General features: G+C 39.0%; 1 protein-coding gene across 1 annotated transcript in view; it reads left to right on the plus strand.

Moving 5' to 3' along the window:
* The window catches only part of sgcd (sarcoglycan, delta (dystrophin-associated glycoprotein)), a 152,300-nt gene that overhangs the window by 12,470 nt on the left and 116,450 nt on the right, over window positions 1–23,380 (plus strand). The window contains exon 2 of the mRNA XM_034223062.1: window positions 14,091–14,276. Within this exon, the coding sequence (XP_034078953.1) occupies window positions 14,091–14,276 (186 nt within the window). The remainder of the gene's footprint in view (window positions 1–14,090; window positions 14,277–23,380) is intronic.

The raw sequence follows: 23,380 nt of genomic DNA on the forward strand, positions 1-23,380 counted from the left end.
CAAATTGACGAACAGTAAAAACTTTGAGCCACTCTAATGCAGTTGATATAAATGTCCATCTCTGTATCAGAGGGTCAATGGTTCTATCCCCATCACTTGTAGTCAATATGTCAAAGTGTCCTTGGGCAAGATATACTTAACCCCAAAAAGCTCCCGTTGTCATTTCTAAGTAATTGAAGTGTATGTGAGTTGTTTTGGATAAAAGCTAAAGGATACAAATGACATAAGAGTCAAATAGAAGATCAGTCCTAACTAGACGTACATCTGAAATGAGAATTGACCATAATAGATGCAGCCTTAGTACTTTGAATTTGATTGCTAGAATTGGATGGAAAACATTTCCAAAAATGATGAAAATACTCTTTCGACTTAATTTGCAAACAAGTTATTATGAATATGGAATCTTAAAGCCGGAGAGATTGTTTTCTGTTGTTGGAGACCCCTGCTGAGCTCAAAATAAATGTAGAGGCCCACAGCAAACGCAGACGTTCTTCCGTAGATCGGTACCCTGGAAGCAGCTTTTGGCTGTCGGATTAATATTTATTTACTGTGGGTTTGGAAATGGAAGTAGTCTGCCATCTGGTTGAGCCACAGAAAGTCCAAGAGCTTCCTCTGAACAATCCCCCACAGACTGGTCCAATAGGCAGGGAGATCCTGCTATCGGAAAGGCAGCTAAGCCAGTAGAAGTTGTATGATATTCTCTGGATCAGCATCAATCCCCTTGTAATACCAAGAAAATACTATACATGGACTGAGACTGAATCACTGAACCAACCAAAATTATTTGTGTTTGTTTTGTACCAACAGCACTTTAATCTATCTCCTGCGGCTGCATTTGACTTTTAGTAATTTAACTGTAACATACTGGAGTTAAAACAACAACGTCTAATGTGTCCGTCCTCTTTTCCACTTCCTTAACTATTTCCTTTTATATATACATATATAATTGCAGAGGACTTTGAAAATATTGTATGTAAAATGGTTTATATTAATAATATGTACTTGACTTGACATCATTTGGGATATTGGAGAGACAGGTGCTGCAAAGCAACCTTTAAGGGCAAGAACAATATTGTATTTGTGTCATCACCATGACCATATTTACTGACTGTTTGCCATTGGAATTCCATATTCCCCTCAGCAAGCCAATACACTTAATTGTTCCTCAAATGAGCAATAACACTGCTGCCTGTGCATTATTACGTTGTATTAGTTCTAGCACCAACAAAAAAGCTGTATAGAGAAATCCCTCTCTTACCCTGTACTCGAAAATCATTTTTCTGTTATTAATAACAAACTGTGAAAGAATAGTGGATATGTTGCCTTTAGTTCTACTGCTGCATCACTTGTTATGCCCCATGCTGGAAGTAGAGTAAAACTACTTATTGTATGGCTTATTTTTACTCAAGAGTTTCTCTCTGGGATGGATAAGAAGTGCAGCATTAGTTCTGCAGGCACGTCGTGGACTTCATCTTGTCCACTGTCTCACTCTGAATCATGCTCTGTCTCTCCTGAGATCCTGAGAGGAACTGCTACGAGCAACATCACCTTTTTCTGTTTCTCATAAAAAGTAAAGTTCAAAACTCTGAAATATTTAAAACTCTTATGTTTCATGTCCTATAATGACATTTAGACTGTGGTTATAAACAGGGCTGCACATAACTGGTGCGCATGCGCACCTCCGCCAAAAAAAGAGCACCGTGTCATTTGAAAAAAGGCGCATTTGCGTACCAACATTGAGAGAGAGAGGGAGAGAGAGAAGAGAGGAGAGAGAAGAGAGAAGAGAGAAGAGAGAAGAGAGAGAAATATATTTGCGAGTTGCATATGAACCTATGATATGAACTCAGGGCCGGCCCGTAGCACTGGCGTAATAGATGTTCGCCTAGAGCGCCAGATCTGGGGAGGCGCTGCGCTGACAGCTCTGGGAGGGAAAAAAATATTTTTGACCGTTGGTGCTCATCCAAATTTTCGGCCTTGATGTAACAATATTCATAATTAAGTCAATGTAACACCCTTTTCACCCCGGTTACACGTTTCATTTGCCCTGTACGATGGGCGCTGTAAGTGATGAAAATGGGGGATGTTGGCTTATCTGGCGTCCGCAGCTCACAGCCAAAATGCGAGTGAGCGTGGGAGCGAGCGAGGGCGCACCGGTACCGGCGCTGTTGTTATTAGAATCTGGTGCTAGCTGCTCTAACGGATGTAAGAAGAAGCTGTTTCTACAATAATGTGGAGGGAGAGTCCTCTCCAGTCAGACTGAGAGGCTGATAACTACAGCTCAGTGAGGTAAAGGACTCTGAGTGTTTAGATAGTTCACTTTAGTCTAAGTTCAAACGGTTTGGTCACAATTTATGTAAACACATATTTCCAAGGCTATAATTATTGGGATAAACAGGTTTGAAATCATTCCAATGTATACTATAGGAAACCAAAAATATCCTTTAAAACTGGAGATTAAAAAAAATGCATAAATAAATGTTGAGGTAAAATAAGATATGAATGAACAACATAAATAAAATAAGTTACATTCATTTGTTATTGGCTATGGTAGGTTATTGGTTATGTTCACATTTGATTACATCCACTTGTCTAAGATGACAGAGACTTTCGACCCAAACCCAGCTGTTGACTTGTGGATACAAGCAGCTAATCGCAGACTCAACCAGAGAGAAAGAAGTAGGCCTACATCATCAGCTACCATGTCTGACAGAGAGGAAGACAGAGAGGAGAACAGTCAGGAGGGTAGTGATGACAGCTTGTAGGATTACTGGTCGTGCTAATGTTGTCTTGTGTTCACCTCTGCATGTGTGTTCAGTGCCGTGTGTCTGGCAAATAAAGTCAAGACTCCCTCAAAAGTTACGGTTTATTTCATTTTAAGGATGAGCACCAAGCAACATCTCCAGGTGCTCCTTTGAGAACCAGGGCAAAAAAGTTATGTGCACCCCTGGTTATAAATTACCATTTATAAAAGTACTAATTTGTTTGTGACACAAAATAGTCGGATAACAAGTTTATCATTTTTGGTTTGAATAAATTACATATCGTTTTATAATCAATGGATTTATGACCTGGTATAATTTCCTTCGCCTTCATGTTGTATTTTTTTTTAATACGATACCTATTGTACTTGAAGTGCTGTCTCATTGTTCTGTACAGTATGTAAACACACATAAGCCGTGACAAGTTTTCACAAAAGTGCTCTTCAAATAAAGTTAGTTATTATTCAGCACCATTGCTTCCCCCGAGGCTGCTTCCACCGCCGAGCATATGAGTGTTTATGGTTCATGACACAATTATGATTAAGATGTTAGCCTCTCACAGCGAGGGGGAGAGGGAGGGGGATACATAGAAGGGGGATACATAGAGAGAGAGATATTTAAAATGAAAAACTGAGGGAATAAGGGAGAGAGAAACAAAAAGAGAGGGAGAGCTAGGATAAGAGCCAGGCAATTTAGCATCACTGTCTCTCCTGGGATAAAGGCGGTGGCACACTGCTGACCTGTCACTGTGCTGGGTGTGATCAAAGAGGACTCCATACATCTCTTTCCCATACAAAGACATCTTTACCCACTTCAAAGCCTCCATCTCTATCTTACAGGCTATTCTGACCGTTAGGTTTGAAGTAAACCCAGCCAGGTTACTAATATTTCATAATTTCTTAAATCATGATTGGCAATGTGTTGCCAACATTAACAACAGTCCTACTTGTAGATGCGATACAAAGTATAGCGATTGATTGATTCATTAGTTGGTTCATTGGTTCTTTTCTTTATCCCGTGGAACCATTTAATGAATTTACAAAACATTAGACAAAATCCATAACCACATATAAGATCACAAGGACACACATGGAAAGCACAAACCTTTTGTTTTAAAAAATGGAAACACATGGACAATTGTCATAAAACCAAGGATAACTGAAGTGTCTGATTTGACACACTTAAATATTGATGAATTATAAATGAAAATTAACATATTTCATGTAAAATGTAGACTTGTGTTTTGCCATTGTGACCCACAATGAGAGTTAGCAGCAGAAGTGCATTGGATATGGTTTTGCTTGATTGTGTCTTCACTACTGGATACAAGGATGTCTACACTGACCAACAACATGCTGGTGGTCTGCATGTCATCTGAAGCCTCTGCTGTCCCAATGTGTGGTTGATGACTGTTAATCCAGCCCACTCTCTTCAGTCTGCGTACAAATGACACGACTTTGCAAAGGCGTGCAATAGATGCGCAGAAGTCCGATTTTGCGTGCATATGATTGTTACGCTCCCTATTGGGCTAGGGGAACCAAAGGGAAGCGACACGACCAGAGTGGAATTGGTATTAATTACAAGCGGTTTTATTATAAATAGCAGCGGTAAACAAAATGGAAGGCGTGCAGCCTGAACAAACAAAAGGACCAAAAGGGCACAGGTTGACAAATAACCAAACAAAGGGAGGACTCTTAAAAGGACTCTGTGTACATACAAAGAAATAACACTCACTAAATAAGGAACTAAACAAAACCTCACTTTAAAAGTGGTACAGACTAACACAGGGAATGTATACAAAACACACAGCTAAACTAAAGGCAACAGTCACAAAAACCTAAGCTACTCTAAACACTATATAAACTACTCTAACCTCTAACTAAGCTACTCTAGGCACTACTAACACACAATATCACACTACCTGACACAGACCACACAAGTTAACCACAGAACGAGAGTAAGTAGCGAGAGGCGTCTGTCCCACAATACAGAGCCTCCAGAGTGGTGATAGTCCGCAGCCTTTGTACTCCTCCCCAGCAGGTGTGCGCCGGCTGTGCGCTGCGATTGGACGTCGTCAATCCAATCACCGTCTTCAGCCAAGGATGTTGGAGCAACCACACAGCTCATTTGCATAAACACACACACAGCTGAAAACACTCACAGGCAGATTAAGGAGCAGACAAACAGCAACCGTAACAATGATACTCCCACGTATACGTTTGTTATGAACGTATCTTAAATGCGTTTATTTTCTACATATCTTTGCCATTTATTTAACCCTAACCATAACCCAATAAGCTGCTGTGTCGTTTATTGCACCGCAAACATTAAAACTGTCATTGGAACGGCGATCAAGCCTGAAGCCACAGAGCTCTTTGTTTTAATGTTTGAGGTGCAATATCAGCGTATCATATGCACGCAAAATCGGACTTCTGCGTATCTATTGCACGCCTTTGCAAAGTCGTGTCATTTGTACGCAGACTGTGAGACCGGTTGGTTATTCATATCAGCAAAGATTATACTTAATAAAATCTCTGGTTATTGTGATATTTATATATTTCTCAAGTCAATATGAGTGTGTTACTGTGTTTAAGCAAATAAGAAGGTTTCAATCAGCAAAGACTGCTTTTCGCCATCGTCTGAACACTTCCTGTTTCTATACTTAATTCCTCAACTCCTTCCCCTACCCTCCTCCCCCCTAAACTGTTTATTTCCCATCTCGGCCTTTCTTAGTAAGCTATGGAGGTTTTGCTTCTCTGCCTCGTTGAAGTCCAACACATCTTAATCACAGCGGGGTGCCGATCCAGACTCTGAGCTTAGCAGTGTCACTCCCACTTCTCTCTTACTTCTGCTTGCACTTTTGTCTCTATATCTGGAAGGGAATGTCTTCTGGGTTCCTTCTTTCTGCTTGACTTCCTTGCTGATTTTATACGCTTCATATTCAGTCTATGATTAGATGTTTTTGTAGATAATTCATTCATGCTAACGGAGAGCCTTTTTAGCTTTGATAGCATTACAGATTGGAAGTTGATTTGTTCTTGTTTAGGATTGCATCAGGGTTTACAGACTCAGCAGGAAAAGGTTGTTTTTAGATGAAAATATGTTTGGTAAATTATAACTAAGCAAGGTGTACAGGTATCCATAGTACCATGGGTGCTGTCAAGTTGCCATTGTGTTTTATAGCTTAATAATGTAATAACCAAACTACCTTCACCTCTTATGCCCATGAAGAAAATCATGTTAGGAAATGTGTTTTACTGGGTTTCATTAACATTGTGATTGCTTCACTATGTATTTAAACTACTTCACATAGTTAAAGGCGACCTATTATGCAAAATGCACTTTTGTACGTCTTTTATACATGAATATGTGTCCCCGGTGTGTCAGGGAACTCACCAAGTGTCAGAAAACACAACCCTCTCTTTTCCTCCATACCCAAATCTCTAAAAACGGGGCTGCAACGGATCTGATACAGACTGATGCAGATTTGAAATTGTTCTGACGTCAGAAACGGGGTGCTCCGCCTATATGGGCAACTCTCCACCTATCAGGGGAATGAGAGGTTGCGTGGCATGGTAACAGCATGGTAACAGCATGGTAACATGACGCTCGTGCCTCGCCCCCCTCCTTTGCAGGGGGACGTGGTCAGCTGCAGCTCATTTGCCACAGAATCAGCCCTTGTGAAGACAGGGCTGGAATAGAGCAAGTAGAGCGAAATGAGGCATGGCTAAAATGCATGATCTGTTTGGTATTTTGAAAAAAAAACTTCACAGACATGTTTTATATAGGTATGGCCCTACAATATATTATTCAAATATAGCATGATAGGTCCACTTTAGTTAAATAAAGAGAACGCAAAGACGATTTAAATTATTCGGAGATGCATGTTTTAAACTGCTGTTCTTTCGGTCTGCATCCTGTACTATATTGTGAGACATTCAACCTCTCACTATTGCTTCTGGCATTATATATTGCACCTTCAAATTGGATTGACATTAAAAATGAACTGCATTTTAGGGAACATTATTCAACACCACCCCATTCACGCATGAATCTGAGATTCAAAGCTACATGGTAGGGGTGTAATGGTATCCGTATTCGTCCCGTCACGGTTCGGACGTCACGGTTCGGCACACGCAGTCACACGACGAATACGCCTTTTTTTTTTACGAGTGGGAAAAAGTCATTCAGGGCAGTATCCATTACACTATTTATAATCCAGGGGGTGGTATTGCGCCTAAAAGCTGTTTGCCAGCCGCACTTAAACAACAAATGAAGAACAAGAAAAAAACACAACAAAACGAACAAAATACAACAAGAAGAAAAGTTAGTATGGCGATTTCAGATAACACACAGGAGCTAGAACCCACCTGCTTCTTTTAAATCAGCTGTGTGGGAACATTTCGGGTTCCCTGTGGACTACAATAACGATGAAGTGCGAGTGGTGGATCGGACAAGGACGGTGTGTTGGCGTTGTTAGAGAGCAGTGCTAATGGTAACACACGCCAAACATGCTAAATCATATCAGAAGGCATCACCCAGATTTGCCAATCACCGGAGCCCGGCAAAAGACAGCAGCAGTTCAACAGCTGATCCCTGCTGTTTTTAAGAAGCCAATAGACATGAAAGCCGTGAGACCAAAACAAATAACGGAAGCTTTTGGCTTATGTTTTTCAACGACTTTGCGCTCTTGAAACACTTTCTTATTATTTATGATGTAATATTTTCAAGACATTCTTTTTAGTTTTACAGCTTGATGAAACCTTTTTGTTTGACATCAGCCATTATAGATACTATGGCCATCTGAGTGTGTGTGGTACTGTTAGTGGTTTGTTTTTAACTGTTTAATACAGTTAATTATTCAAAATGAAGTTCCTTATTTTTAAACTGAAACTTGCACTACTGTTCAAAAATAAATAACAACAAACCTGGAATTATGCATTTGGGACTTTTTTTTTGCTTTTTCTTGTTGTATCTAGGGGTGCAACAACTAATCGACTTAATCGATTACCAAATTAGTTGCCAACTAATTCAGTCGTCGATTCGTTGGTGACGTCATCACGTGCGTTTTACGCGCCGTTAAGCTCCAACGTTATTGGTACTGGAGACATTTTAAAAATATATGTCATGTATTATTGATACAAAAACATTATATCGCAGTCTTAGTGTGGCCAGCTCGTTTATAATATGTAAAAAGACAAACAAATGCGTCTATGATGTATTTTCGATCAGACGAGATCTCTCTCCCCCGTCTGTGTGGAAGGGGGCGGGGCAGTTTACACACACGCGGCTGCTACATGCAGCAACACACTGCGGAGATGGCGGAGAGAACGCGCTCCGAGGTGTGGTTAAACTTACCCGTCTCGATGCTCGTTGCCAAAAGTGCAATAAGAGTTTAGCATGTAAGGGCGGTAACACGAGCAATGAGTCTAAACATTTATCAAAAGTGCTCCACATTCAGACGGAGAAATGCACCGGGTTCGACTGTCTTTCTAGCAGCTCTGTAGCCCCGTCCACGAGTAACGTTTCCACGTCAGGTGTTATGTATGCTAGCAGCAACACACGGAGTTAACTCAATTATACAAACATGGGGTAATGATTAGAGGAAACTGAATAAGTTAGTTTGTTAAAGTTTCAGCTATTCTGTTTACAATTCTGTTATCACATTATTTATTATTTGCTAAAACACTGTTGTTTCTTTTGATGTGAAATATTATTTATTTAATTTAAATAAAAAGCAATGTTCATTTTGTAAACAATTGGTTTAGTTAATTTAATAATATGTATTTTTGAATCAAGTATTCATCTTTATTGTCTTCATTGTTAGTTTCCACATGCCTAAAACAACCTCAAGCTACATCTAAAAGTTGATGGCTAAATAAGAGTGTTTGAGAAATTGTGCAAGGCATACAGTAATAGTCCGAATAGTTGATTAATCGTTTCATTAATCGATAGATTAATCGACTATCAAATTAGTCGTTTGTTGCAGCCCTAGTTGTATCGGACCCGTACCGAACCGTGACCCCCAAACCGAGGTACGAACCGAACCGTGACTTATGTGAACCGTTACACCCCTACTACATGGCGGATCCTTTAACCTCCAGGTTCTTTCCACCCCAATGTGACCAGAGTGCTTAAAACATGATTTTAAGAGCACATGCTATAAAAGATGTGGTTCCTCACTCCTAATTATAAATACACAGATCAGTATCAAATATTTCATACAGGATAAAAGCAAGGTATTTGCCAAATGATCCTTATTATACTCAACAATGCTGTTAAAGAAAAAATCTGCATTTGCACCTGTAAAAAGAAAATGGTCAAAGTTACTCAGCTGTTTAAGTGTTCATTACCCTCCCAGTTAGGCATGGCCCCAGGCCTGGACTCACATCTTAACGGCAGAATTAGCAAGTGAAATTGGATGGTTTCTTATTATTTTGCCTTTTTTAGTTTAATTACTTGAAGTAGCTCTGTAAGATCCTTAACAATGTGGCTTTTATTAAAATGGTTTATTATTGTTGTTTTTTTACCTTTCCAGTATAGTATCTGTAAGTATTAGCCTAATTGTTCTCCTCTGCAATGGGCAGTAAGCTGCTACAGCACACAACAATAAAAGGGTTGTGCTATCCTCAGTGTTAATAAGTGGCAACAACGTGTTGCTAGTCCACTCAGCAAAAACACTACTGTACTTCTGCAAGACAACATAAAATGCATGTATCTCAGTTGCTTCGATGGCATAAGGGAAGTCTGTTTTATTTTCTGTCTTATTTTGTTATCTTTTAATTTTGGCCTTAGTAGATATGTTCTTAAAATGAATTGCAAATATCTGCAAGGCAGCATCACCATTATAAGTGCAGTAGTATTAGTAGTATATTCAGAAGTTATTGATCTTTAAATAAACAACATAGTTGGTTTAGTATGGAAGATGTTTTCATCACCTTTTCATCAGATTATTTTTGCTCTTTGCCTCCAATGGTCTGCACTGCTTCAGTGCTGCTCTCTGTTTCTGTTGAAGGCAAATACAAAAACCTTGTAGTGAAGTTTCTGGAACTTCACCCATACAATAACAAATTAATTGCTATAGGGGCCCTTTAGACCAAGGAAAAGGACAGTTAATATTAAAAGAAGAGTTGTGGGGTAAATGTTAGGACGGTAGCTAATGGATCAGGATAATAGGAGATTGCACAGCATAAAAAGAAAACCAACACATGCTGAAACTAAAATCCTTACCCAGGTTATCAAAAAACACAAGAGCTAATCTATAGCTATTAGCTTGTAGCTTCTGCCTTCTGCTAGCAATTATGATCATGACCCTGAAAAACAGACCGTGAAATACTTGGTAACTATTCAGTCAGCTGTTCACTTTTCTCCACTTGCCCGTTTACCCACACATTGCAATGGCCAATAAACTGCCCCTGGCTGTCGGCCATTTTGTATATTCAAACATTTGGAGGCGTGCGAGCCCCAGTAATGGCGTATCCATTGGCAGCAGCCTGCAGTTCCTGGTAGCGATCCACATGTTGTCTATAAAAGTCCTAATGGGGCGCTGCCTGGCTATTTGGCAATGGGAATAACCAATAACAATTTGTAAAACCTAATTTCTCTCTCTAATCAGAAACAGACTTTGTTTTTGGACCATTGGGATTTCTTCAGGCTCTCTGAATGAATAGTTGGCTTTAGCAAGAGTTACCATTGGACAGCAAGAGTGTAGAGAAAAGACTCAAAGGCCGATGATTTGATTTGCCTCCAATTTGCCCCTTATTTTCTTCCTCCCTGGCTCTTTAACTCCGCTTTCTTAACCCACACACCTTCACTCTTATGTGAGTGGCTATTATTTGGCTCGTAACCAAGTACTTTCTTTTCTCAGTCAGCCGGTATCCTAAGTGCTTATTGGAAAGCTATCAGTACTCCTTGCATGTAGGTTGAGTATGTGGAAAGCACAGATGAGAGAAAAAAATATGTCAATAGTTCATTACATTTATTTGATTTATGATACACTTTATAAGAGAAGCTAAATCCACAATGCAATACATGTGCAGGAATACGATAAACAAATAGGCCATGATTGCGTTTTCAAAGTGTAGACAAAATATTATGTATTTGTTTTCATGTTTGAATTTTTTATGAGAGTTCCATTTCTATTTGTTAAGCTACTGTAGAAGATGAACTCATATGATGTCAACCAACACTTAAAATATAAAAAGTACTTATATCTGCATAGCCCTATATATATATAATATACAGATACTGCTACATAATATATGCAAGGAATGAAACTATACTACTAAATACTCATCGACATTAAAAGTGTCCAAGGTAACAGTTAACTGATGGTATTAGCAAACTAGTCTTCCGGACATTGTACTGTATGCTGATATCTTACATTTGTATGGAACACATGCTACTGAGGTAAACGTGTTCTGCAGGTAGAAGAGCTTTGCAGAGCAGCCGTTTTGCACACGCAGTTCAACAATGTGCATTGTGACCACCTGTGCGAACTGATTGTTTTACCCATGCTTATTGTGGGGATGGAGGCTAAGGTGAGAGTAGGAAAAATAAATAAATATATATAACGTATAATATATTGCTTAGTATTCCTTTTTCTGTTCAGGGCACTATTAGAAAGTCACACATTCCCTCATGCCCTTTTCTTGTGTACAGTATACTAAGCATATACCCTAGAATATGCTAAACTTGTATTATACATTTGTATTAACCATATTGTACCCATAGGCAAGCAATTGGTAAGCAAGTAGCATTGCTTACATACTGGCCATTGTACCTTTGTGAAAAGTAATATCCTTCTTGAATCACCTTCACTAAGCTGTGTCAATGATTATTTACTATTTAGATATAGTATATACATACTACTCAGTTAAGGTTGTAAATGTTTCCTCCCTATATTTCTCACATTTTCGAGATTTATTAAATTCTCAAAAACCCTGTCTCATAACTTTGATGTTGTTAGACTTTTTCATCTTCTTGGTGCTATCGGCTTACCAAATTGTACTGATGTGATCTGGTTTGTTTTGAGGTTTTTGCTTCATATTAGTTTCAGGGTCAGTTATCTGAAGCTGTCACATCAGATCAGAACAAATCAAACCCAAAGAGAGGAAATGGAAAACATGCCAGTCAGTCTTTGAATATTGTGTTGTTTTTGTCATTATCAAATGCCCTGGTTTAAATAAACATCACCTGAACTGGATCCGGACAGCTGTTTGTTCCAGGGTCAACACAGTGTGTCTGACATTTTCTAGCATCCATTGTTGGAAGTTCTGTGCTGTGGCAGGTGCTTGCAGATGGAAACAAAATAAAATGTGATGCAGGATCAGGTGTGTTATAACATAAATCTCCACTCACAGGCTGCAGCTTTCTATGAGGACTTTGCCAAAGAGCTGATCAAACATCCTCAGTTACTTGTGGCTCATAAAGCTGTTTGTTGTATATTTTAGTTTTTCTATATGTAAACCAAACTTAAAGAACCAACTTATACTGTTGTTACTTTGATAGAGAAGATATTGTGTGTTATGTGCATCCAATCCGAGATAATCTCCACAACTATTGCCATGAATTTGGGTTTAGCTATTCAAGGTCCACAGAGGATCATTCCCCATCATTTCTGCAAAACCTTGGCCTGGCACCAGTATCAGCTTTCCATAAGCACCATTATAGTATATATATGTCTTATATCTTGTATTGAGTGGCGGTTAGTAAAACTGAGTATCTGGTTCTGCATGAGGTGTCCTTTAGGTGTACTTTACTTCACTACGTACACCATTGTGTATTCCAAGAACTGCAAAAATAACCGATTCCCTCACAGAGTCAATTATGTAGTCTATGTATATATCTGGGACTACATGATAAGATTGTAGTGGATGTCTGTGGCCTTTTCTTGCAAGTAATCACCCAAACTCATATGCTCCTGTCTAATGCAAAATTAGTTTGTGAAAGACATCACTCATTAGGTTGGTTCATGAGTAAACTGGCAATGTCAAGGTTGTTACTGAGCACAATATTTATTTCCCAACTCGGGGAAATCGTGGTGGATTTGTCATTTTCAATGACCCAATTGTTTCTTCCTCATATTAATTTCTGTCAAAGCTCAAAATAGGTTTGGTTTTTAGCTCATTGATTGTGGTTTAGCTGGGTTAAAATGCAGCTCTGCCAATCAGAGCTTTGAAGGCATGTTCAAAAAAGAGGACTTTAGCATGGACAGAAATAGTAAAGCAAACAAAAATCCCAGAAACGTTACATTCTGGTCTATAACTTTTATTCTGCATAGTGAACATTGCGGGATCTAGTGGACCCTAATGAGCTTTGTTTGTTTTGTGGTATTCCAGCTTTATTTACTCTCATTGTACTGATTCCCCTATTCTCTGCCAGCCTCAACATTCCAAAGATGTGCCTCTTCATCTCCCTGCATCTCCCATCAAACAAAAATGAAAATCCGATCGTACACAATTAGATTTCCTTGTTTTTGCTGACTGGTGCTTTGGAGTCTCGTCTATAGCTTTCAGCCCTTTTTCACTGGGCCCCTGTCTTGTGCTATTTGTTTCAGTTAGTGGGTATTATGCCTGGTTGTCAAAAACGATTGGCTTTGGTGGTCTGAGACTTGCACTCCAAAGCACGGTGGACAGTAAATTGTATTTTTCCACAGAGTTATTAGGCTATTATTATGGCGCTTGAAGTGAACAATGCGTCCTCGTCTTCATAGGCACACAATTAGAATCATCATTAATCGGCACTATCAGCACATCAATGGGGCAGAGGGGGTATAATGGAGTTATAGACCACTTATGGGGCAATCAATCAATGCGATTGCTAACTAAACTGTCTTTCATCGTGCTTGTACAGAGTGGCCGGTCAGTATTGGAGTGGAGTCTGTGAGATGAATGTTTATGGCATGTTATGTGTACTAATGCTCAGATATAACCCATATTTTATCTTAAGGTCATTTTCTACACAGTCTCTGCAGCTGCATCACAAATCTCTAAGCAATCATGGCTCGCTTCACCATGGAGGCCCAATGGATTCAATAATTGAAGAATACACAACAGCCAGACAAGAAAATGAGACTGTAAATTGTTGCTGTTGATTATACAAAGAGTGTCCAGCACCAACAAGCAAATAAAGTTAACATTTATCAGACCAAGCCACATATGTTTCTCTCAGAGGACTTAATAGAAGATAAAGGAGGAGTGAAAATTGAACTTATATTCAACACAACAATAACATTATGAAAATGTTTCCCTACTGAATGTTAAAATTGGAAATGTCACTGACATTTCCTTCAATAATAATAAATGTATCTTTCTTTCTGTCTCATTTCAGATGACCCAAGAACAGTGCACTCATAGGAACAATGTCCAGAGTTCAGAGAAACCCCAAGTGTACAAAGTGGGAATATACGGCTGGAGGAAACGCTGCCTTTACTTCTTTGTCCTGCTGCTGATGATCTTGATCCTGATCAACTTGGCACTAACTATCTGGATCCTCAAGGTCATGAACTTCACCATAGTAAGTCATCATTTATCTTTTATTTATTGGGAAACAAGTACCAATGAAGTGCATGAAGTAGTCCTCATAAAGTCCTTTTTTTCAGGGGTGGGATTAGTTAAATCCTTCTATTATAAATATTTGAGTTACCCAACTTATCATCCCGGCAGTGGCGAACCGTGTCTACCACGACTGGACCTTCTGTAGACACACAACCCCCGGTACGCCGCCCCTTCAACAAGGATATTCTACCCAGAGACCCAGAAAAAGATCTGATTGGTTGCAATTTTTTCTAACACAAAGCCACTCAAATGCATAGGGCATGGACCGAGAAAGACAAACAAATCAACCTAACACTGTCATTTTACAGATTACAACAACAACACAGATACGATTGTCATGTATTCATTTTATTTACATTTTATTTATATGATTAAATCAATTTTTTGTTTGTTTTATCTGAGTGTTCCAGGGTATTCTCTGAATACCTTCACCACTGCATCCCGGGTTATTCATTAAATGTTTAACAGTGACCCTCCGATAACACGGTCACATACTGTACAGTATATCTTTGATGGTACCACCGCTCTATCTTACATTTCATACAGACCTACATTTGCTCCACTCTGATTTTGTGTGGGAAACAGTCCTTCAACTTGAACAGGGTATATGCAGGAATCCTGAAGTCAAATTTAATACATTTTAAGACCTTTTTTAAGACCCTTTCCATACATTTTAAGACCTCATCGCAACTTCGAGTTCTAACCGGTTACATTGGCGACACTTTACCTCACATTTACTATATTGATTGTAAGATAGCACAACTAAACAGAGTGCAGACAGACTACTGAAGCCTCCTCTCCACATGAACTTCAACCTGTCAGGTTTAATGCAGTATGCTGCTTTGTTGCTTCTGTACTCTGTGCTCTTTCATTCCAGTAAAACTCCTCAGAAACCATTAGAAACCAGTATTTGACCAATAAACAAAACAATTGACAAAACTTTGAACTATGAAATATATTAAACTTTGGTGAGCTTCAGCGGGGTAATGCCATATAGGAGCTCCCTCACAAATACCCAGGGGTTAAATTGGGCTGGGGACGATGCTCTGACACATTTGTCATATGTTTACAAAAAACGATATATATGTTAAGACTTTTCTCGTTCTTAATATAGACTATATTTAGGGTCGATATGTGTTGACCTTACTTTAAAATAGCAGATCTCTGTGACCGGATATAGTTTGGCTTAGACCCCGGCTCCACGAGGACGCATACAGTAAAACGCATACGCAAAAAAGTCATCCGTTCACACGCATTCGATTCATTAACGTGTCCGTTCACACTAGACCGCTGGAAACGCTGTAGTACATATGCCAGGCCTGTAATTGGCGCTGCTGCCGCCACAAAATACACCAAAAGCAGCGAAGAAGACCGCGGAGCATGGTTGTCATGGTTGCCCTTCTGTTTATTCTCCGCGGTGGACGGCGTGTTCTCCTGCTGAAAAATACATCAGTGACATATCACATCAAATAACCTAATGTTTTGTGCATAACGTGGGTTTAAGGAAACGCCTATTCGCATTGCACCAGAAACGTCAGCCTCTAAAATAACCAATCAGTTGACATAAATTATTTCTACAGAAAAAACATGTATAACCTTCAAAAGGGTATTATTTATTGCATCACTGTATTAGACTGTTACTATTAGCTAGTTGTACTTAATAAACTGGAAACTGAATATATATTTACAGTATAATCTCTCCCTACTACACATACAAAAATATATGGGGAAACTAGAGATTATTTTGTATTGAACACTGGTGCTGCAGGAAAGAAAGCCCTCTCTTGATTGTGTGTGTGTGTGTGTGTGTGTGTGTGTGTGTGTGTGTGTGTGTGTGTGTGTGTGTGTGTGTGTGTGTGTGTATCTATGTGTGTGTCTGTATGTGTGTGTGTGTCTGTTTGTGTGTATGTGTGTGTCTGTGTGTATGTGTGTCTATGTGTGTGTGTCTGTGTATGTGTGTGTGTGTATGTATGTGTGTGTATGTATTTGTGTATATACATGTGTGTGTGTGTATCTATGTATGTCTGTGTCTGTCTGTGTGTGTGTGTGTGTGTGTGTGTGTATGTGTGTATATGTATGTGTGTATGTGTGTGTATATGTGTGTATGTCTATGTATGGGTGTCTGTCTGTCGATGTGTGTGTATGTGTGTCTGTGTGTGTGTGTGTGTGTGTGTGTGTGTATGTGTGTGTGTGTGTGTGTGTGTGTGTCTGTTTGTATGCATCTGTGTGTCTGTTTGTATGCATCTTTGTGTATGCGTGTGTGTGTATGCGTGTCTATGTATGTGTGTCTGTCTGTGTGTGTATGTATATTTATAAGATAAACTATATTTTTTGATGATCTGTCACATACATTCAAAACAGTTATTATGCTGACTTACACGCCACAGCCTCAGAAACCTGGAGTCATCCTCATGCAGAAATCCAGGCAGGGAGGAGAGCAGCACGTCGGCTATGGACGTCACCTTGATCCTTGAGTGCGAAAAAATATCTTTGTTTTACTTTGGATGCTAAACAGCATAGCCACACAACAATTTATATCACAAGGGCTCTTCCATGACTGAAGAGATTACCATTTTGAAGCAATTGAGGCATCTGCGATCCCACCTGTATCTCATTAGCACAACAACAAGGTGCAATAACATTAACACTGCTGTTCCCTCCCCAAACACAAGTATCTTAATAATACATCTAAATCTATCAGGCTGACCCCCTGCCCCCCAACACACTAGTATGATAATAAAACACCAAGAGGCTTAACTGACTCACCTGGAGGTCATAGGCGGTGAAGAGCTGAACTTCAGACACTTCGCCTTTGCGTGCCGCCTTCTTCCTGAACAAGCTCAACAGCATGCCGATCCAACTCTGTGTAAAAGTGGTTCTTCAGGTTGAGGTTCGTTATCCTGTGAAACTCTGCACAAATCTGCCAAAATATAAAATGACTATTTAATTCAGAGTACAATGTATATGTGGACTGAAGGCAGCAGAGATAAACAGAAACATGACATGCTAAATCTGAGTAAACATGCCAAAGTTATCAGTGAAAAAGGCACACAAAATGATTATATAGTTGTAATATCTAAAATATTTTCACCTGTGACTCCATTGCCAAGGCAGGCCAGCGTTCCAGGATCTCTCAAACAGGTAGCTCTCAATGATATATGATATAGCCCAGCACAACACCTTCATCACACATGTTGCCACTTGTTTGTACCATTTTCGATGTGTTTTTTGATATTTGTGGAGTTAGGTGGTCCGAGAGTGTTTTTGTATTGGTTAAGTGGTCCTTGGTATGAAAAAGTTTGAGAAACACTGACTTAGAGGCATAGAGGATTTACGTTAATTGTATCCACTAACGTTGTACCATAACCGTGCGTTATGCATGTTTTGTAAAAGCAAGCGAACTTGAAACCCATTGTAAAATGAATAGTCTAGTATTTCAAGTTAGCTTGCTTTTACAAACATGCAGAATGCACGGTTATGGTAATTGTAGTGGATAAAATGAACGTAAATCCTCTATGCCTCTAAGTTAATAATATGCTCAGACATGCATGCAGTAACAAAAAAGAAGAAAAAAAACTGCCGCCATTTGCGGTTCGAAACTTTTGCAACACAAACGTTCCACTTTGAGATATAACTTAAAGCAATATAAAATACTGTCTTACACGTTTAAATCATTTTTCAAGTGAGGCAGATATTAAATCTAAGCTAGCTAACAAGAGCTCAAATCAAACACCATGCGACACAAAGTGCATTAGATGCAGAAATGTATAAAACATCATTTAAATACTGTGCAAAGGCAAGACGTAACTTACCAGAGTAGCGCGGTCAAATTCCGGCAGTGAGACTCGAGAGCACGGAGGGCAAAGTATACTTCTGAAAGTTTGACTGATTTCATCATGGATGTATAATAAGAACTGGATACAGCGTGGGAGGCGGGGCCTCTTTCATTCCTATGAGAGTTGCTCATTAGCACATGATGATAAAATGGCCCAACTTTTGAGAGAGTGAAACGTCACAGATTACCCGGCATGCCTGAGAAGTACCCGTATGTGCACTCATAGAGCATGCGCAACTTTAACCACGCCGCCCAAAAGGCCGTTCACATTAAGCACGTGAATTTGCGTACACGTAACAGCACCGCGCGTTCATGACAGCATTGTACTGGATTTATATTAACGAGGTGGCAGTTAGCAGCTAGCGGCTAGCTAGTAAATTATGCTAAATTACACATCAATCGTTATGTACTTTTATATTACGCTGACATCAGGATCTAGTGCTATCCAAGCAACAGAGCTTCATTTAGCATGATACTTGTGTGGGTTGTACATGAAACCACTTGGTAATATATAAAAATGTATATGTTGAAGCCTGTTATGATCAATTGTGAGTTAAAACTTTATCTAAAAAGTAAAGCTGATGATGGATTACTGTGGTGGAGTTAAAATAACAATAGCCTATTTATTTTTTAAATGTGATGGAGTAAAAGGATAGTAACTTTATTCATGTTAAGTAGCCCACAAGTAACTAAAACAATTGCAAGTGCAATAAGAAGCTACAGGAACGTTAATCTACGTCGGTAATATTAACTTTATTTAATACAACATTTACGGTACAAGATTTACATCATAGCCTATAGCCCATGTAGTATAATATTTTACAAATGATGAATTACAGCAAACATGTGTAATATATCCATTATTACAGCTCCGTGGGCTGGCAGTAAGGCGATATGGTCTGTTGTTATTGTGCATCCATGGGTAAAGAGAAACTCATGTAGTACTGAACACGTAACATGAACGTGCCGGGCGGCGTGGTCCCGTGGGTTAGATGCGCGTTCATAATGCCGAGGGAAATAACTCTCAGAATAACGTTATTAGCACATTTTTACAACTTGAGGAACGAATGTTTTTAATAAGGGCTATACAAACGTTCATACCGGGTAGTTTAAAAAAAATTATCCAACGAGTTACAGACCACTCTTTCCCCGTGTAAGTCAATGGGAAAAAGTGTTTCCGGGCCCAGCAACCTAAAGGAAGTGTAGTACCGCCGTTTGACCAGCACGAATATTCTCATCAGACTCCGGCGCACTTCCTGGGGGCTTGAAATAAACACATGGATGAGAGCAGTGAGGGCACGTCGGGGGCGGAGCACATACGTGATGACGTCAGACAAATTCAGTAAAAACATTTGAGTACAATCCCCAATATGACCCAACGTGGATGAATACTGTATACACAATATTACAAATCAGTTCATAGTCATCAGAAAATTAGCGGTGAATTAACTTTTATAAATGTTTGGGTTAAAACAACCCATATTCTTCAAGAAGCTTGTACTGTTTGGTCTTACAATGTTCTTCACAATCCATCTGTATCACATAGGTTATGATTTTATCTGCTTGTTACATGCTGCCTTAATTCACGTGTGAAAGTTTGGTTTAGTTTTCAGAGTAGTGTGATCTACACACTTTGTAATTACTCTTTGTTGCTACTATGGACAAGGCCTGTAGTTGGTCTAAAATGTTTACCATCAGAACTCAAATCAATAGAGTAAAGTAATTGGTACTGTCCAATGATTTCCCTGACATTTTCTCCAGTATATTTATGTTGTGACTGTGGATTTTACCAGAAGCTGTGAAGTATTATTGATTTAATAACACTTTTGTTCTAAACTATTAATAATAGCTATCCTTGCTTTGTTGTGTTTATTCCATGATCATTTTTTTGTTGTTGTTTATTTTCATTAACCTGATGAACCGTTCATCAGATTAATATCCCAACAAACTCAAAGTAAAAACAACTTAATTTCCCATGTTACAATCGGGGCATACTGACACCAGGAACCAAATGCATGAAACTTTGTCTATAGTAGGTTCATGAGTTAACCTCTGCTTACACAAATACATGCGTACACATTGGATTTGTCATCAGAAACACTGTACATCTCTCTATAACTTCATGTGTTGGGATGTTTGTGTGTTTTTGCAAAACATATACAACTCCAATTTTTAGTATCTAAAATGGCATTGGCTTACTTGTTTTTTCTTATTTCTATTTTATTTATTTTTTGCATCAGGCCCCAGGTGTTGGAGGTTTTACAAACCGGGTTTACAGTCTGTTTAAGCAGTCAATTATTGTGCAATAAAAGAGAGAAAATATGCATTCCAATAAAAAAGTACCATGGACGATTAGTTTAGGTATGTTAACGAGAATAACGATGTTTGTAATTATCAGATTATTCTTCCATCCATGTTTGCAGTACTGCCATCTTCTCATCCTAGTTTCCGTTTGCTAATTCTCAATGTTTCTGTCGGTATGCTCCACTCTCTCCCTGCTTAGTAATCCACTGTGCCTGTGATGAATCAGATACAGATTCGACAGACTACGACACACACACATTTACAGTATAGCACATACAAGCACACACACACACACACACACACACACACACACACACACACACACACACACACACGCAATCGTTGCTGTGAATAATGCATAAGGTTTGCCTCGCAGTGGGGCTTTAATATGAGATCTACATAAATCAAAGAGCATGTTTCTCTGATGAGGAGCTGTTTGTTCTGACAGAGCGCTGCATTTGGGCTTTTAAAGCTTTTTTAATGCATCTTCCTGAAGATATAGGATTAGAAAAACATTGGAAATGAGTTAGATAAGTTTGAAATGGAAGCATGTCGCACCACCCCCTTCCTGTCCTAGGATAGAAGTTTATCAGCTTTATGTCTTTTTTGCATCACATGACTTTCAAATCAGAACTGTTTCTTAAGTTCCAATTTATTGTCATGGCTTTTGTTGAACGTTGGATGTGAATTGGCACATTTCTGAATAAACTAAGTTTTGGTACAAACATATGCAGCTATTCATAAAAAATTAAAAAACCTTTTTCATTAGATATTAGCCTTTTTTTATCAGGAAGGTTGTTGCCTTTTCATTTGGATGGACAGTGTTTGTGCTTTCTACTAAAAAATGGTTGGCTAGCATCTGATAATATATGCTCCCTTTTTTCTGTGATTGGATTCAATACAGGGCCTTTATAGGGTATTAAACTGTAACTTTCAGACAGTGGAAGGCAACACATTTTATTTGTTCTCACATACAGCAACTTGCAGACTGTGTGGAATGCTAAACATGTAAAAAGTACATTACATGAAAATCCTAAGGCTAAAACAAAAGCAGTAATTTGGAGAGCCCGCACTTCTTAGTCAGGGTCACAGACTTAAAGAGCTCAGGGCGGTAAAGTCATTATAAGTTAATAGAATACTCATAAATTAAAAATGAAGGGTTAAAATGTTCCCAATTAGGATTGTGCAACATTTGGAGCATAGTTACTCTCATTAGGATTTTCTATAAAGCTGTCAAATAGGGCAGTGTCTGCAGCTGGTGTCTCTGTCTCTGAAGGTCCGTTTCCAGCGAGGTCGTTATGACATTGAATGATTTTCTTTTTTTTATATATAAGACACAATTTCCAAGCAATCAAATGAGTCAGCACAAGAGTAGTGTGAAACAAAGTAATGAGCCTGTAGGATGTAATGATATGTTTGCGTTTCAATCACTAAGCCTTTGAGGTGTGACTGTTATCTTAGTGTGATAGTATATGCAGTTCATGTCTGTTATTTGTCGTACAGGTGTGTGTGTGTGTTTGAATTTCCTTGCCTCTGTCTCCAGAGATCTACAGCTCGTAGGCCGTATTTCCTGCTTCTCATCATGTGAAATAGGCTCGTTGTAGCAGCGAAAACTGCCGAGGGCTCTCAGATTGAGACAGATTGAAGTGGTTGCACCTCATGTACATGGCGGTCCAGAGTCGGTGTGGTAATGAGGAAATAGAGGGGGAAGTGATGTATTTGCGGCCCTTCCTTCCAGGTCCTTCCACTCCAGTAAACCAGGCCTTTGCAGCAGCCAGACAAAATGGCCTGGAGTTGGAAAGGAACAGATGCAATGGTCAAAGTTCAGTAGTGTTAAGATTTGAGTGTCAGCTTTCCGGTTTTTGAGCTAAAACTATCAAAAACTGGGTAAAATTATACTGCACAAAGGGCTGGGGGTTTGTTCCCATTGTGCGTAGACTTTATTTGGAACGTGGAAGCACAGTTTGCTTCATACTGATAACAAAACATGGTTAATATATCACATCTTCAAGTTTTGGTCCAATTTTATCAATGCTAATAATAATAATAATAATAACTTAAACGTATATAACTCCATAAACCAAATGCACTGCTGTTTTAATTACCATTAAGGTATTTCAATTAAGAAATTAGTAGTGCCCAAAATGTTTAAATAGTTATTGTTTAATTCTTGTTTTAGTTAAGCATTTCAAATTAAAATACTACTTAAGAATGCAAACATTCTATATTATCACATGTTTGCGAATCTGCAGCACTATTAACATTATATTTCCCATACATACCCATACATTCTGAGCTTATGATGTGCTCTTTAAGCAAGAAAAAACATTGTTTTATACAAATAAACATAAACTGGGGACATCAAATGGACATATTTTAAATTTGAAGCATCATGGATGAGCAAAGTGAAAAACAATTCATCAGATGTTTCCATACTTTACTTATTATTACATTACATGATACTTGTTAGACGCTTTTATCCAAAGCGACTTACATACTCAATACTGTGGGCAATCCCCACAGGAGCAATTTGGGGTGAAGTGTCTTGCCCAGGGACAGAACGACATGCTGACTGCAGTGGGGCTCCCCTGATCCCAACACCAACGCACTAGTCCACTGCGCCACATGCCCCCCTATGAAAAACATAATTATTAAAGAAATGTGCAGGTATAAAGATATTCCTCAGGACAACTACAAATCTGCCATTACATACTGCTGCTGAGATCACCAAAACATTGTACCTGAAACAACATCACGTGGAGCTGTATTCTTACTGCAGCAAATGTTCTTCCTGTGAAAGGTTAGCTATGTTATTGTAATGGTCTCAGGGGGGTAGATAGAGGAGAAAGGAAGGATACCGGGGAGGAGATAGACATTCAGTCAGGGAAACAGGAAAATAACAGTTTTTTAACACAGACATGGAC

The sequence above is a fragment of the Gymnodraco acuticeps genome, unplaced genomic scaffold (genome assembly GCF_902827175.1).
Source record: "Gymnodraco acuticeps unplaced genomic scaffold, fGymAcu1.1, whole genome shotgun sequence".
NCBI classification, from domain to species: Eukaryota; Metazoa; Chordata; class Actinopteri; order Perciformes; family Bathydraconidae; genus Gymnodraco; species Gymnodraco acuticeps.